We start from the raw sequence: 16,672 nt of genomic DNA, 5'->3' as shown, positions 1-16,672 counted from the left end.
CATGACAAATTAAGAGTTTCTTTCAAAAACAAAATATATCCATTTTCAGAAATGTTGGAAAATGAGCATTTACTGTTAAAATAAATGATGGAAGAGATTGGTGTTTTTTCACAACTCAATATTAGGAAGGTGTTGCTAATGTTTGGTATACTTAGTGTTCTGTTTCAAATGTATCACTTGATTGTTTCATTTCAGAGAAACAAATCATGTATATTTTTTTTACGTTTTACACAGTCAAATGTAACAAATAGCATTTTTTTTTTAAATGATACATTTGAAACAATATTTATAGTCTATTCACACACCTGTGCGTCAGTCTAATTGCCATAAGAAAATCAAAATCAGTCATCTGGAGTTGGGCTGCATCTCAATCCACTGTATCTATCTATCTGTCGGCCTTTTGCATCTGCGCTGGAAAGTGGCAGAGCTACAGCGCTGTTTGTCAGACTAGGACACGTCCCAAAAATCGCTCTTCTGATGGAAACGTTTGTAGTGTCCGAACGGTTTGGCCTACTAACTAATATAACCAAATAGAAAGATGTAAAGATGAGACTCTCACGAACACGATGATGTTCTCCTCTATGACCCACATGGGGACTCATCTGAAGTTGGTACCGCCAATATGCCAACTTCTGTCTGTAGCGTCCAAACCATTTTGGCTACAAACTATGGACACAAGTGCCATGGGACTCGTCTGAAGGTCACCAGGTACTGTTTAAAAATGAATGGACGTATGGAGGTAGTTTTGTGCCAACAAACAAATAAAAGGGATAAATATGTGTCCAAAAAACTAAAATATTTCCCGAGCTTTCTTATATCTCCTAGATTTAGGACAGACTCTTCAAAACCTTATTCCTTAAAAAATCAATTATGACTGTCTTTTTTGCAATTGATGATGATGTTATTTAATGAGTCTCCATGGGCTGTAGTCGTAAAGATCAAATTCATATATTTTTTTAAACATATTTTTGGGGGGATACCTACAGGGATCCTAAAAATTAGAATCCAAAAGATAAATGATCCACGGTATGACATCTTAAAACAATTCCATATGTTTACATTTGACATTTAAGTAATTTAGCAGAGTCTCTTATGCAGAGCAACTTACAGTAAGTGCATTAACCTTAAGATAGCTAGGTGACACAACCACATATCACAGTCAAATAAACAGGAAATGAACATTCCATTGTAGCTAAACAATTGATATGTAGCATTTAGCAAAAAGAAACACATTTTTATACACATCTAAAATCAATGAATAAAAAATCTGAGAACAGTAATATTTTACACACACATGTATAAGCAATCATTTCTGATGAAAAAACACAAATGTGAAAAATTGGTGGATATAACATTTTGGAAATCAACTCTTCAAATATAGCCTACTAATAGCAAAGTCAATGTTTTGTATCTGTTAGGTGATATGCCAAATATATTAAAGAGGAAAACTGGTAGGGGGGGAAGAATACTGAATTAATATGATTATTATCAAGATGCATCTTTGGTAAATTGTTGTCTATTCAGTCACTGATCAGAGTCTCATCAAGTGCCAGTCTCATCAGGAAAAGAGACCTTTAGCCAGTCTCATCAGGAAAAGATACCTTTAGCCAGTCTCATCAGGAAAAGAGGCCTTTAGCTATAGAAGCATATCATCTTTAACTGAAAGGGCACTATTCACTTAAGTATAACAAGGTCATTTTCATCCAGTCTCCAGACTTTCTATTCTCCAACCCCAAAATACCTAGGGTCCATAGCCTAAAGTCCACTGTAAACAGCAGGGGACGCCACTGCTCAGATAAAGTACTCCTTCTTGCTCTCGTCCATGGCATCCTGCAGAGCCGGGTCGCCCCGGAGCGCTGCATCCGCTGTTTCGGCAAACTCAGTGCCCTTGGCCTCGTTGGTGTGGTAGGTGCCCTTGTGCCGGTACATATAGCGAATCACTACAACCGCCAGGCACACCAACACCAGGACCACAGCAGCAATGACAGCTGCAAATAGAGATGAGAATGTTATAGCAAGGACTTTTGCCTCACAATGACAATGGCAAAATACAATGGGGATGGTTTTGACAATAGCCCACGATTCTGCACAGGTAGGACTTTGACCTTGAAGTGTCATTGATCTTTGAAATGGCAAGGTCATTGGAATGTATGTGGATCAGAAGAAGACTGCTCCTTGATTAGTTGGTAAATACCAACCCAAAAGGGATATACATCTCTAAAATACACATCAAGCTCCAACCTGCCAACAGAGTGCAGTGCAAAACAAAGTTTGTTTTGTAGTGTTCAGAGATTACAGGCCTAACCAGGGTGTACAGGCCTAACCAGAGTGTACAGGCCTAAACAGCTGTTTCTCTGTTATTTTCAATTAAGAATTGTTCAATCAAAGTTCAACGTGATGGTTTGCCAACAGTGAATATTAGCAGTACTCTGATAGGAGAGACAGTTTGTCCTACAGTGAACCGTTAAGTTTGAAAGAACTGCCTGAGGCAGAAAACCACAACTTGTGAAGATGTTTTGTGACTTAATTGTCTATTTTGTGGAATGCCAGTCTCTTGGTAATAAAAAGGCAGTTTCAGGCTAGATTCTGATTTGAACACATTACTGGCAGAAGAAGAACAGTGTCTTTTTAAATGCATATTTCGTGGTCTGTTACAGCTGTTGGCAGACAACGGCAATATTTTGTGCCATAAAAATAACAGTAGCATTACATTTTAAATTTGTCCCGTTGGTTGACTGACTTCAAAAAATGGCTTTATATAGCTCTGTTCCGAAACATTTAGCAGACTCTGCTTGCTATCTGAAAGAAAGAGAAAAGAGATGTCTTTGTGTTGCATGCATCACCATCATTAAATTTAGGGGGATGTCTGCCTCCAGCATCAAATCTATCAGCAACATCAATGTGGATGAGGTTTGCAGAGGGAGGCAAGGCATGGAAGGCCTTTGAATGTTCTGAACATGAGAGGAGCTCTATTATAACTCACCGCCTAGTATGGCATCCAAGTATCCATCGTCCACATCGTAATCTAAGAAGGCAAAAATAAAGGGTGTTTTCAGATCATGTGCTAATATACTTTAGGTTACATACATAAGTTACATACAGTACAGTGTGTCGTTATTTATGCCATGTATCTTGAACCACATTCATATTTATTTTCCTCAGACTTTTTTTAAACATGTGACTCTTTCAGGAGAGTTGTTATAGACAGCTGTCTCCCTGGTGTGTGTGCAGAGAGGTTTTTTGTATCTGTCACCAGGGGACAGACAGAACTCTCATTGGTGAAAGTGATTAAAGGTCATCATGAATTATAGCGCATGCAACATCTGCCCACCTTGACTTGACTTTCTATGAAGGACAGTGAAAGAGTCAGTCAGCCAGATACGAAACTATGTCATCTATAAAAACGCAACGTGAGATCCAAAATGGAGGTCGATCCTCGCAAGCTTGAGAGAGCGCTATAGCTAAAGAAATATATATATATTTCATTACTTCCCCAAAGTGCGCAATTAAAAGGCAGCCTCATTAATGCCTAATCACCCAAAACATCTAGGTGTTCGCCCACTCATTAGATCCTCATCACGATGCAATGTTTACAATGTGGACATATTCTCAGCAAATAAAGGGGCATTACAGAACCTGTCCATTTGGGACGAAGGGAGAGAAATTAAACAACAGATCCTAGTGTGTACTGTAGTTACAGCCTAAGCGAAGCAGCAATGCATGCTGGGAAAGGGACAACTCTAAACATGACCATGGGTGTGGCTCTTTCAAAAACTAAATCACAATATTTTTCTTCAATTCAGTAAAAAACGAAGAGCTTTAGGACTATGGACATTGACAAATGCTTGCCTGTTCCAGGTGGCCTCGATATGCATGCATGAATCCCAGAACCGTCATTAACTCTTGATTGGCTATTTTAGATGCAGACTCACAGACCCTCTCTGCTCCCTGGACTGCATAACATTATTCAGAATGCGAAAACTCAAAACACATAATCGAAAAATGAACCCACCACCAGTAGTTATGAAGGCTGCTACTACTGTACACTCAGACCTGTGAATGTACTGGAATAGCAGGCAGGACTTGGTTGTGGAATGCAGAGCAAGAGTAAGAAGACAATATTACTGTCACTCCAGAAACGTTTAATCAACGTTTAATCAACGTTTAGTCTCCTCACTGTCTTACTTTTGTAGTAATAGTTGCTGAAACAATATTTTTTACATAATTACACAACAGGTATAACTGATATACTTCTTACAAAATGGAGGTAGGCAATGTTGCTCAATATTTTGTTACAAAACTGCACTCTTTCAACGTACCCAGAAGGACTGTAACAACTGTAATCGCTGCCAAAGGTGATTCTAACATGTATTGAGTCAAGGGTGTGAATACTTACACTACCAGTCAAAAGTTTTAGAACACCTACTCATTCAAGGGTTTTTCTTTATTTCTACTATTTTCTACATTGTAGAATAATAGTGAAGACATCAAAACTATGAAATAACACATATGGCATCGTGTAACCAAAAAAGTGTTGAACTAATCAAAATATATTTGGGATTCTTCAATGTAGCCCCCTTTGCCTTGATGACAGCTTTGCACAATCTTGGCATTCTCTCAACCAGATTCATGAGGTATTCACCTGGAATGTATTTCAATAAACACGTGTGCCTCGTTAAAAGTTAATTTGTGGAATTTCTTTCTTTCTTATTTTTTTTGAGCCAATCAGTTGTGCTGTGGCAAGGTAAGGGTGCTATACAGAATGTAGCCCTATTTGGAACAAAGACCAAGTAAATATTCTGGCATGAACAGCTCAAATAAGCAATGAGAAACGACAGTCCATCATTACTATAAGACATGAAGGTCAGTCAATCTGGAAAATTCCAAGACCTTTGAAAGTTTCTTCAAGCGCAGATGCAAAATCCATCAAGTGCTATGATGAAACTGGATCTCGTGAGGACACCCATAGGAAAGGAAGACCCAGAGTTATCTCTGCTGCAGAGGATAAGTTCATTAGAGTTAACTGCACCTCAGATTGCAGCCCAAATAAATGCTTCACATTGTTCAAGTAAGAGACACATTTCAACATCAACTGTTCAGAGGAGACTGCGTGAATCAGGCCTTCATGGTCGACACCAATTAGAAGAAGAGACTTGCTTGGGCCAAGAAACACGAGCAACGGACATTAGACCGGTGGAAATCTGTGCTTTGATCTGATGAGTCCAAATATGAGATTTTTGGTTCCAACCACCGTGTCTTTATCAAAGTTGCCCATCCATGGTAACTATCCAGTGTTTCCAGATTTTTATTAAATATTACTTCTAATTAATTACATTATGAGTGAAGGAATTTTCCTTCCAAATGTGTATTTACTAAGTATGTTAAAAATCTGTTTTTCTGTGTTGGAATGGTGTAGGCATACCCCAACAACAGAATGGTGTAGGCATACCCCAACAACAGAATGGTGTAGGCATACCCCAACAACAGAATGGTGTAGGCATACCCCAACAACAGAATGGTGTAGGCATACCCCAACAACAGAATGGTGTAGGCATACCCCAACAACAGAATGGTGTAGGCATACCCCAACAACAGAATGGTGTGGGTGTATACTGGTAATAAACTAATAACAATATTCATGCGAGTAGGCTGCTAATTGGCCAGGTCATCCTCCTTTACTGATGAAATAGCAATCATTTTTTAAAAGGTCTGTTTGAGATACAAGTTTGAGGTGGGGTTTTTGAAGTGTTTAATTTCTCAAATTTGTGCTTTGGCAACAACATCTTTAGTTAACAGAATATTAACTTTTAAAAGTGAGATTTTCAATGGACAGTTACTTCAAGTTGCTATTAAAATGCTTGGTGAAATTCAGAGGCAGGCAGGCAGCCTATCCTATTCTATTTTAAAAGCAAAAATATATCCATCTATAATTCAGGGTAAGTGAACGGGTTAACTCTCCATAGCCAATGTGAGTAAGACCTTTAAACAGGTTAATATTCGAAAGGCCGTGGGGTCAGACTGAATATCAGGATGACCAGCTGGCAAGTGTCATTTTCAAACTCTCCCTGACCCGGTCTATAATACCTACGTGTTTCAAGCAGACCACCAGAGTCCCCGTACCTAGAAACACCAAGGTAACCTGTCTAAGTGATTATCGCCCCGTAGCACTCACATCTACAGCCATGAAATGCTTTGAAAGGCTGATCATGGCTCACATCAACACCGTCATCCCAGACACTCTGGACCTACTACAATTCGCATACCGCCTCCTCAGATGACGCAATCTCTATTGTATTCCACACTGCCCTCACCCACTTGGATAAAATTAATACATATGTAAGAATGTTGTTCATTGATTAACAGCTCAAGATTCAACACCATTAGTCCCCTCCAAGCTCATCACCACGCTCAGGACCCTGGTACTAAAAACCTCCCTCTGCAATTGGATCCTGGAATTCCTGATGGGCTGCCCCCCAGGCAGTGAGGGTAGGTAACAACACATCCGCCATGCTGCCCATCAACATTGGGGCCCCTCAGGGGTGCGTGCTTAGTCCGCTCCTGTACTCCCTGTTTACCCACGACTGCGTGGCCACACATGACCATGACACCATCATCAAGTGCTGACGAAACGATGGTGGTTGGACTGATCACTAGGGATTAACACCGGGATTGTCCTGGGACCACTATTCACATTTCCTGAAAATATTAAATGACAAGACCCAGGAAATTACATAGCCCGAGCCCAGGCCTAGTCCAACATTACAGAAACGAAATGAGCCTGAACACGAAAAAAAAGCCACATTTCTAGAAAACAATAGGCTATAGGTATTTAAACTGGTGCCACCTCAGCTGGCAGCGGAGTGAGGAGATGAGGAAAAATAGTTTGCTTATATATTAGCTGATCAGAACATTGTTCTAGCATGTTACACAAGTGGATTTTTCTCTTCAGCCTGTCCTACTCCCTACTAAAAGCCTGTGTCTGATAATAAATCAATGTTATTTTATTTCACTTAATCTCTTTGTATATTTGGTTAATTAACCTTTGGCTGGACAAGTGGAAGTGGTAGCTAATTTATTTGTTTGCTCATCTATCACTGATCAGAAACATTTAGCGTGCTAGAATGTAGTCTATATCACTGATCAGAAATATTTAGCATGCTATAATGTAGTCTATATCACTGATCAGAAATATTTAGCATGCTATAATGTAGTCTATATCACTGATCAGAAACATTTAGCGTGCTATAATGTAGTCTATATCACTGATCAGAAATATTTAGCATGCTATAATGTAGTCTATATCACTGATCAGAAATATTTAGCATGCTATAATGTAGTCTATATCACTGATCAGAAATATTTAGCATGCTATAATGTAGTCTATATCACTGATCAGAAACATTTAGCGTGCTATAATGTAGTCTATATCACTGATCAGAAATATTTAGCATGCTATAATGTAGTCTATATCACTGATCAGAAACATTTAGATAATCTATATCACTGATCAAAATATTTAGCATGCTATAATGTAGTCTATATCTGATAAACATTTAGTAGTCTATATCACTGATCAGAAATATTTAGCATGCTATAATGTAGTCTATATCACTGATCAGAAACATTTAGCATGCTATAATGTAGTCTATATCACTGATCAGAAACATTTAGCATGCTATAATGTAGTCTATATCACTGATCAGAAACATTTAGCATGCTATAATGTAGCCTGAATCAAGTGTATTTTGTATCTATTGAGTCACGTGGTAGCCTTACTGTATATAGCCTTATATATAGCCTGGGCTATTTGCCTATTGTCCCAATCCCACTAAAACTCCAAATACTAACTCCTGTGTTGCACGAAAATTCCTAACTTTAGTCTGTAATCCATACGTTGCGTACTATGCATGTCAAAATACCACTGTAACATATCCATTTCCTCATATTGCTGCCCATAACATGAGAGCTTCGGTAGAGAATGTGTGATCATAAAACTGTATGAGACTAGATGTGCATATAACAGAGTTAGTCCCTGATACTTTGATATTTTTTAACTATTTCCACTTTTCATCTTCCCGTTATCTGTATAATCATCAACTTGATTTTGCCAAGTGGGAGATATTCTGTCATTCGTTGGAGGTTATCTAGCAAGCATAGCAACTTTTGTCAGTTGACTTTTGTTTGACTGCCATTAGAAAGTTTGAAAGAATCGGCAACGCTATCGCCTACACAGGGTGTGCTCTGTGCGTCCTGTGTGTCGAGATAGCCTAGGCCTACAGCTGAAAATGTGCTGAATTAATTGAGTAACATGATAACGCTCGGAATGAATGGCCTGTTTCGCAATTCACAACATTGTCATTGGCGATCAAATGTACTCTTATTACTAAATATTACTTTCACTTTATCAATCTTTACATAGTGGCGCAGCCGGCAATGTGGTGCAGCGACAATCTTATTTGGGGAGAAGCCTGGCATAGTGCCCATATCTTGGTTTTAAACGCTTTAAATGACTCTGTGCACACACACTGGAGTCTATCCACACGCCTACACATACATAACATGCACACACATGCATAATGACGCCACACACACACTTTCACACTCATCATGTGCGCTGATGCTACTGCTCCAATGTGGAAGACACATTTCAGTTGATTGTATTCAGTTGTACAGTGTATTCGGAAATTATTCAGACCTCTTGACTTTTTCCACATTTTGTTACATTACAGTCTTATTCTAAAATTGATTAAATAAATGTTTTTCAATCCACATACAATACGCCATAATGATTTACTCCCTGTATATAGCCGTATTATTAACTGGTACTTCCTGTATATAGCCATGTTATTACCTATTACTTCCTGTATATAGCCATGTTATTACCTGGTACTTCCTGCATATAGCCATGGTATTACCTGGCACTCCCAGTGTATGTCCATGTTATTACCTGGTACTTTCCGTATATAGCAATGTTATTACCTGTTAATCCCTGTATATAGCCATGTTATTACCTGGTACTTTCCGTATATATAGCCATGTAATTACCTGGTACTCCCTGTATATAGCCATGTTATTACCTGGTACTTCCTGTATATAGCCATGTTATTACCTGGTACTTCCTGTATATAGCCATGTTGTTTTTGACTCATAATTGTTATTTGTTATTCACTGTGTATTTCACTATTTCTATCTTTAACTCTGCCTTGTTGGTACTGGACCCGTGAGCATGTCACTGTTAGTCTACACCTGTTGTTTACCAAGCATGTGACAAATTACATTTTACTTTATTTTATTTGTCGATCTGGGAGCCGAGGAGAGAGTTCAAGTCCCTGATAAATTTGCCCGGAGTTGTCTCCTCATTAGCCTCAGAATCAAGATCCGCTCGCCGCCGCAACATGGAGAGCGGCACCGCCTGATGGGGACAGCTGAGCCACACCCAAGGGCAGATTTCTCTTCCCATCACCAGTACCCAAAGGGGCTGACAGGCAGGCCAAGGCATGTTGGAGGGTGTTGGAGGGTGGTGGTGGGTATCGGGTGCCACAGAGCATGAGAGCACCATCATTCATCCCCTCCTCCTTCTTTCACTTCTTTCACACATTTCGCCAACACATCCACAGAAGACCTTGCCCTGGGAGCGAGATACACTGCTTTCATCGCATTCCCAGAAGTGGCGTTAATCTTGCCGAAAGCCGACTGTGAAGCAGGGCTGGTAAGTGTCTCCCTGTAGGAAGGAAGAGGGAACTGGAAGCCAAATTAATTCCACCCTGCAGGTCTATGGCTGACACCGGGCTGATATGGTATTCCCAGGAAATAAATAAAGCCTGGCTGCAATCTCGTCCCTAAATGGTGGTCCAATTTCAAGTTCAAGTTTTAAAGTTTTATTCTTCACATGCGCAAGTACAGTGAAATGCTAAACTTGCAAGCCCTTCCCAATAGCGCAGTATAAAAACAACAACAAGAAAAATGAGGGAAAAAAAGATTGTAAGCTGTATACAGGGTCAGACCCAGTACCAATTTAGTGGCCATTGTAAAGAAAAGTAAATCATATTGATTTAAATGTTAGATACTGTGAGAAGCAAGATGGAAGCCTATCACACTGCATGGACCAATCTTAATGAAAATTATATTGTGTAGTGCAGTTGGTTCTCTAATGTAGTTTCTAGTATGGGAGTATGGCAGTGGGACAGTCCATTTCCTGGTTCCCTATCTGGGCCAGCTGGCACAGGGCATGTCATTAATATACTATTGTATATTATTGTGATAAGTCTTGAGAGGTAACCATGACAATAACAACACTCTTGGTTTTCTGGCAGCAGTCAATGAGGCCATCAGTGCTGTGGCAACACAATAATGTTTAGAAATCAAATCAACAGTCGTCACGTCACGTTGTTGGTAAGTTGTACTTGTTGGGTGAATTGAGATGTTCATTTTGTTAGTTTATTGGCCCCAATAAAGTTGCAGAAGGAGTTTGGGAATAATCTTCATCTCAGTCTGAGAAGTAGGGCCTATCAAACAACATGAGTTTGGGAGACTAACATCAGAAGCGTGAAACATGCAGGCGATAGATATGAATTCTGCTAAAACTGCAAGGGGAATGGAAATATAAAAAATACTTCAGTACTTATTTCGAATTTCAAGGATGGTCAGACAGCGGTCAAAGACAGATTTCATAGTTTCACCGCGTCTCGGTGGATTAACAATAAATAATTGAAAGGGCGTTTATTCTACCGTATTTCCCACCTGTTGTTGTCTGGTGTGACGGACTCCTGATTTCCTTCAGCAAACAGCCGTGGCCCGCTGCCTGTGCCTAACTTAGGTTGAAAACATCCACTAAACGCTGGGCTAAACACCACTCTCTCTCTCCCCATCTCTCTCGGCTCTTCCTCTTTGGGTGACGTTCCACAGAGATGGAAGCTCGTCTTGTATTATTTAACACACGGAGGGCAGCTGTCTAAAAATAAAAATACTAAGTGTTCTTTAAAATGAAATGCACACCTTTGGAGGTGTGGAGCCGGTTGAGAGGCTTTACCTTCGTTAAACATAATCGCATTGCAGTTCCTCTGGTGCTAAGAGTTATTTCTTTATGTATTTATTTATTTTACTGTGTACTTCATTTTCAGAATATTTAAATACTGCATGTCGAGAAAGCCTACTGAATGTTCAATATACAGCATTTGTGCTCGTGGATGTGCTAAGCACCAACCATTATTAATACCGCAATTCTTAGTTATATGTTAAACAAGTAACCATCAACAATGATAACCACTCACACCAAATACTCCTCTGGTATTGAGACTGCAAGTCTTCCATAAAAACAATGAACTTCCTCCCAGCGTCAGGGTCGCAGAGAGCATTAAGATAATGCTCCTGAGGAAAACGTTCAATGTTAAAATTTGCCTGCCAAAGGAAAATCATCCGCGCAGATGAGTTTTAATGTGGTCCTTCTGTAGCTCAGTTGGTAGAGCATGGCGCTTGTAACGCCAGGGTAGTGGGTTCGATTCCCGGGACCACCCATACGTAGTATGTATGCACACATGACTGTAAGTCGCTTTGGATAAAAGCGTCTGCTAAATGGCATATATTATTTATTATATTAATGTGCAAAGTTCGCATCTTCTCTCCCCCTCAGACTGCTTTCCTGGGCTCCAAAACATATTTGACTTTTGAAAAACTTGAATCTATAATTAATGTACATGTGATCTGAACACTGCCTCTCCTGCACACTGCAGGTACTAAGAAAATCACTTTGACTTGCTCATTCATTTTCCTTGTTACATCACATGACACATTTCTTATTTATCCCCTGCAGTAAGAACACGGTCAGAGTAAGACTGGTATGGTACCATACAACTCAAATAATATCGTAATAGGCTATTCAATGACTAAGTAACAAATTGCTGAGTGAAAAACGTAATTTAATTGCATCACCAGAGTCAGCAGTTCAAAGCTCTTTTTGAAGAACTGAAAGGCTGAGCTTACTGTTTCCATTCCATTAAGTCCAACAGTGTAACTCCTGGAGAGTCTAAACAAAGGGCAGAATGGACAGGCATGTATGAGTGTGTACAATGGACTGCAATCCAGTCTCACTCCATTTTCTTGGTTATATAAACTTTGTTGTCAGAGAAAACAATCGTAGCCCCATTAATCAAAATGACTACTTTGTTTGAGCTGACCAAAGCATCCTTTTCTCTGTCACGTACGAGACACATTTCCCCCCCCCCCTCAAATATTCTGTTCATGCACTGACCTCCATGTCACCTTGTGATAAGGATACGGAGGAAATGAAGGGTAGGGGTGGGAGGGAGGAATCTTATCAGCTCTAAAACCATGCGCACATGCAATTTTAAAGGGGATTCATATGAGAGGTTTGATTTGCCTCTGTGAGTTCATTAGCTAAATACAGATCCCTAACAGGAATCACCATTTCACGGTTTTCATATGGTCAAGGAGAGTCGGACCAAACTGCAGCGTGTCGATTGCAATCCATGTTTATTTAAACAAACGTAAACACAAACACTACAAAACAATAAACGAAACCCGAAAACAGCCTATACATGTGTCAACTAACATCAAACAAGGACATCAAGACACTCAGGACAATCACCCACGACAAACTCAAAGAATATGGCTGCCTAAATATGGTTCCCAATCAGAGACAACGATAAGCACCTGCCTCTGATTGAGAACCACTCCAGACAGCCATAGACTTTGCTAGATAACCCCACTAGCTACAATCCCAAATACATACACACCAAAACCCCAAGACAAAACACACCACAATACAAAAACTCCATGCCACACCCTGGCCTGACCCAATACATGAAGAAAAACACAAAATACTTAGACCTGGGCGTGACAACGTTGTCTTTATACGGCCAATTAACAATGTGAATGCTAGTTACTCTGCTTTAGGACATGCCCCTGACAGCACTGACAGTGGACAGTATCTTCACTGATGAACTGTACATGTTCAGTATTACCAGAAAGCATTGTGTTGATGCAAAACACAGTTGAAGCTGCATGGCAGGCATTTAGGCTAGATATAGTCTTGCGTTGCTATAGCCCCAAAATCACCTCCCAAGCCTGGTTCTCGACGAGGCTAAGCTAGATATTGGTGTTCTAGTGCGTTCTGTATCAGTGATGCAGGTTGATCATATTTTTATTTAACTAGGCAAGTCAGTTAAGAACAAATTCATATTTACAATGACGGCCTACCCCGGCCAAACCCAGACGACGCTGAGACAATTGTGCGCCGCCCTATGGGACGGATGTGATACAGCCTGGATTTGAACAAGGGACTGTAGTGACGCCTCTTGCACTGAGTTGCAGTACCTTAGACCGCTGCGTCACTCGGGTCTTGGTAATAGAGGTTAATGACCGCCTGAGGGACGATGCAGCAGAAAGACTTCACATTTGAATAAAGTTATCTCTCTGAAAACAGCCTGCCAGGCATAACTAATCAACGCATTCTAATGAGTTTCTTTCTTCTGCTGCTTTAGACTGAGTTGATTGGGAGGAGCAATAGTGCAATCTCTTTTCAATAGCAGTAGATTCTTTGATGAAACGCCAGCAATGCCAGTGTAAAGGACGTCACACTGCTTGCTTATAGTGAGTACCACTTCCTCCTGATTCGGCTCACACCGAAGCTTGAACCCAGGAAGCTTCTTAACACCAGCTGATGTCACGGGAAAAGAAAGCTATTCGCTGGCACAAGTGGGGACACTTCAGGCTGAGAAGGACCTTTCACTCATCCCAATGTGTTACACCAGTGCAATCTAGCAATATGGGAACATCGTTAATGAACTTGCAATGAGGTCTTTACAAACTACCGCAAAGCAATTATCAGAATAGTTCTGTATACATGGGCAGAGAGAGAGAGGGAGGTAGTTTAAAGAAAACAGCTTCAAGGTTTCAACACAGAGTGTACAAAACAACTCATCTTCTTTTACTCAATCTATTTTGCAGATACATGAGGGCATTTTCTATATGTGGGATCAAAACAGCCAGCTGTTATGAGTGAATTAGGGTCCACTGAACAAACACAATTATCAGTAACCTTAGTCTAGAAACAGTAGATAATGCACTGTCTGTGTTTAAGGTAAATTGGGATGTCGTCTGAGGTCTTGTAATTGTGCCAAGGTTACTAAGTGAAGGTAATTTGTCGAGTGAAATGATGTATACAGAGGAAGGCCAGGCCTCATTGTAGCCTTGAGTGGAGTGGAGTAAAAGCCCAATTTCTCATCCAGTTAGTGGGTGAAGTGTTGAGTTGGAGTTTATTGCTTGTCAGACACCTTTTTGTGTTAAACTGCACAGACTTCACAAACCTGTATTTTCAGTGTTGAAAACGTTTTATTATCAGGCCTCCGATCAACCTGGGGCGAAAAGCATATTTCTTCTGGCATGATTGTAAGAGAGATCCTATCAGAAAATGTGTCCTTGAGGGAACGCTTCTTGGGACCTGAGGTTGGGACCTGACCATGTTATGTGTTGTTATGTAGCAAGTTAACTATGCTCAATGTTGGTTTCTGGAAACCTACCCATGTGCCACGATCATCCAAAATGCCCCTTTTCCTTCCACGGCTATTTCCCTACTCATTGCTACCCTGACAACCCTTATCCGTTTTCAGACAGAGGATCAAATGCTGATCAGAATCAGAATTCTCAATGAAAACATTTCAATCACAGCTCTGTACAGAAGCAAGTGAGCGAGTAGGCCAACAGCTGACAGTGTGAGGGAAAGACAGCTGACAGTGTGAGGGAAAGACAGCTGACAGTGTGAGGGAAAGACAGCTGACAGTGTGAGGGAAAGAAAGCTGACAGTGTGAGGGAAAGAAAGCTGACAGTGTGAGGGAAAAAAAAGCTGACAGTGTGAGGGACAGAAAGCTGACAGTGTGAGGGACAGAAAGCTGACAGTGTGAGGGAAAGAAAGCTGACAGTGTGAGGGAAAGAAAGCTGACAGTGTGAGGGAAAGAAAGCTGACAGTGTGAGGGAAAGAAAGCTGACAGTGTGAGGGAAAGAAAGCTGACAGTGTGAGGGAAAGAAAGCTGACAGTGTGAGGGAAAGAAAGCTGACAGTGTTAGGGAAAGAAAGCTGACAGTGTGAGGGAAAGAAAGCTGACAGTGTGAGGGAAAGAAAGCTGACAGATTTAGGGAAAGAAAGCTGACAGTGTGAGGGAAAGAAAGCTGACAGTGTGAGGGACAGAAAGCTGACAGTGTGAGGGAAAGAAAGCTGACAGTGTGAGGGAAAGAAAGCTGACAGTGTGAGGGAAAGAAAGCTGACAGTGTGAGGGAAAGAAAGCTGACAGTGTTAGGGAAAGAAAGCTGACAGTGTGAGGGAAAGAAAGCTGACAGTGTGAGGGAAAGAAAGCTGACAGTGTGAGGGAAAGAAAGCTGACAGTGTGAGGGAAAGAAAGCTGACAGTGTGAGGGACAGAAAGCTGACAGTGTGAGGGAAAGAAAGCTGACAGTGTGAGGGAAAGAAAGCTGACAGTGTGAGGGAAAGAAAGCTGACAGTGTGAGGGAAAGAAAGCTGACAGTGTGAGGGAAAGAAAGCTGACAGTGTGAGGGAAAAAAAGCTGACAGTGTGAGGGAAAGAAAGCTGACAGAGTGAGGGAAAGAAAGCTGACAGTGTGACGGAAAGAAAGCTGACAGTGTGAGGGAAAGAAAGCTGACAGTGTGAGGGAAAGAAAGCTGTCAGTGTGAGGGAAAGACAGCTGACAGTGTGAGGGAAAGACAGCTGACAGTGTGAGGGAAAGAAAGCTGGCAGTGTGAGGGATAGAAAGCTGACAGTGTGAGGGATAGAAAGTGGAACAAATGAAGAGGAATATAGGAAGAAGAGGACAAAGAGATGAGCTTGTAAGTATATACAAAGACAGGGAGAGGAAGAGTGCAAGGTAGAGAGGAAATAGAGGGGTGGGGCTTCCGTGCTGAGGCTAAAAGGAATTGGCAGAACCGCTTGTTTGTCATCCAGTGGGCTATACTGCGCCCCTCCACACACTCCCCAGAACCATTACACTGAACCGTTACACTGTGTCTCAAATATTTGGCATTACTCTCCCTTTTCACTTATCTTGCTTCTCCCCCACATCCTCTCTGTGCTTTCCTTTGTCTGTATCCGGTTGTGTTCAGGCTTTCCTCTCGCTATCTTTCTCCCACTCTCTTAGACTCCCTAGGCTCCATCTGCTAGTTCTGTTGCAAGATCAAAGTTCTCCTCCTACATTGATCGATGACAATGTTATCATCGGACTGCCATGGAATACTCTAAAAGTAATTAACCCTGTTGAGGAAGCCTCTAGATTGGCATCTGATCATTTACGATGCCACCATGAGGACGGCTCTCAATAAAACACTGGATGCAACATCACAGCACTGACTAAGATAAAACAAATGATCTTTCTTCCCCTTGTAGCTTCACTTCCCTGGGGTGTGCCCCAGATCCCCTCTCCGAGACCACCAGGAGCCATCTATCCTATCCAGTAACCTTACATTATAGGTCAAAACCTCATGGGAAGCACAGTGGTAACTTCATATAGTTGTGAGAAGGATAATAACAAAATGGATAATTTCACGATAATTATATCCTGTATATTCCAAACATTGTAATATATCTAAAAGTGTAACATATATTCCTTGTTGTCAGAAAACGCCTTGTCAAAATTCATGTGTAATTAAAAA

General features: G+C 40.9%; 1 protein-coding gene across 2 annotated transcripts in view; it reads right to left on the bottom strand.

Annotated features, from left to right (window-relative positions):
* Nucleotides 1-934: 934 nt before the first annotated feature.
* Nucleotides 935-16,672, bottom strand: part of LOC118386388 (glycophorin-C-like) — a 53,654-nt gene continuing 37,916 nt past the window's right edge. For both annotated transcript variants that reach the window (XM_035774114.2, XM_035774116.2), the window contains exons 3-4: nucleotides 2,984-3,025; nucleotides 935-1,988 (exon numbers count right to left, since the gene is read on the bottom strand). In XM_035774114.2, the coding sequence (XP_035630007.1) occupies nucleotides 1,792-1,988; nucleotides 2,984-3,025 (239 nt within the window). In that variant the 3' untranslated portion in view covers nucleotides 935-1,791. The remainder of the gene's footprint in view (nucleotides 1,989-2,983; nucleotides 3,026-16,672) is intronic.

Source organism: Oncorhynchus keta, chromosome 7 (assembly GCF_023373465.1).
Source record: "Oncorhynchus keta strain PuntledgeMale-10-30-2019 chromosome 7, Oket_V2, whole genome shotgun sequence".
Taxonomy (NCBI): Eukaryota; Metazoa; Chordata; class Actinopteri; order Salmoniformes; family Salmonidae; genus Oncorhynchus; species Oncorhynchus keta.
This window is presented reverse-complemented; position numbering and strand designations above follow the sequence as displayed.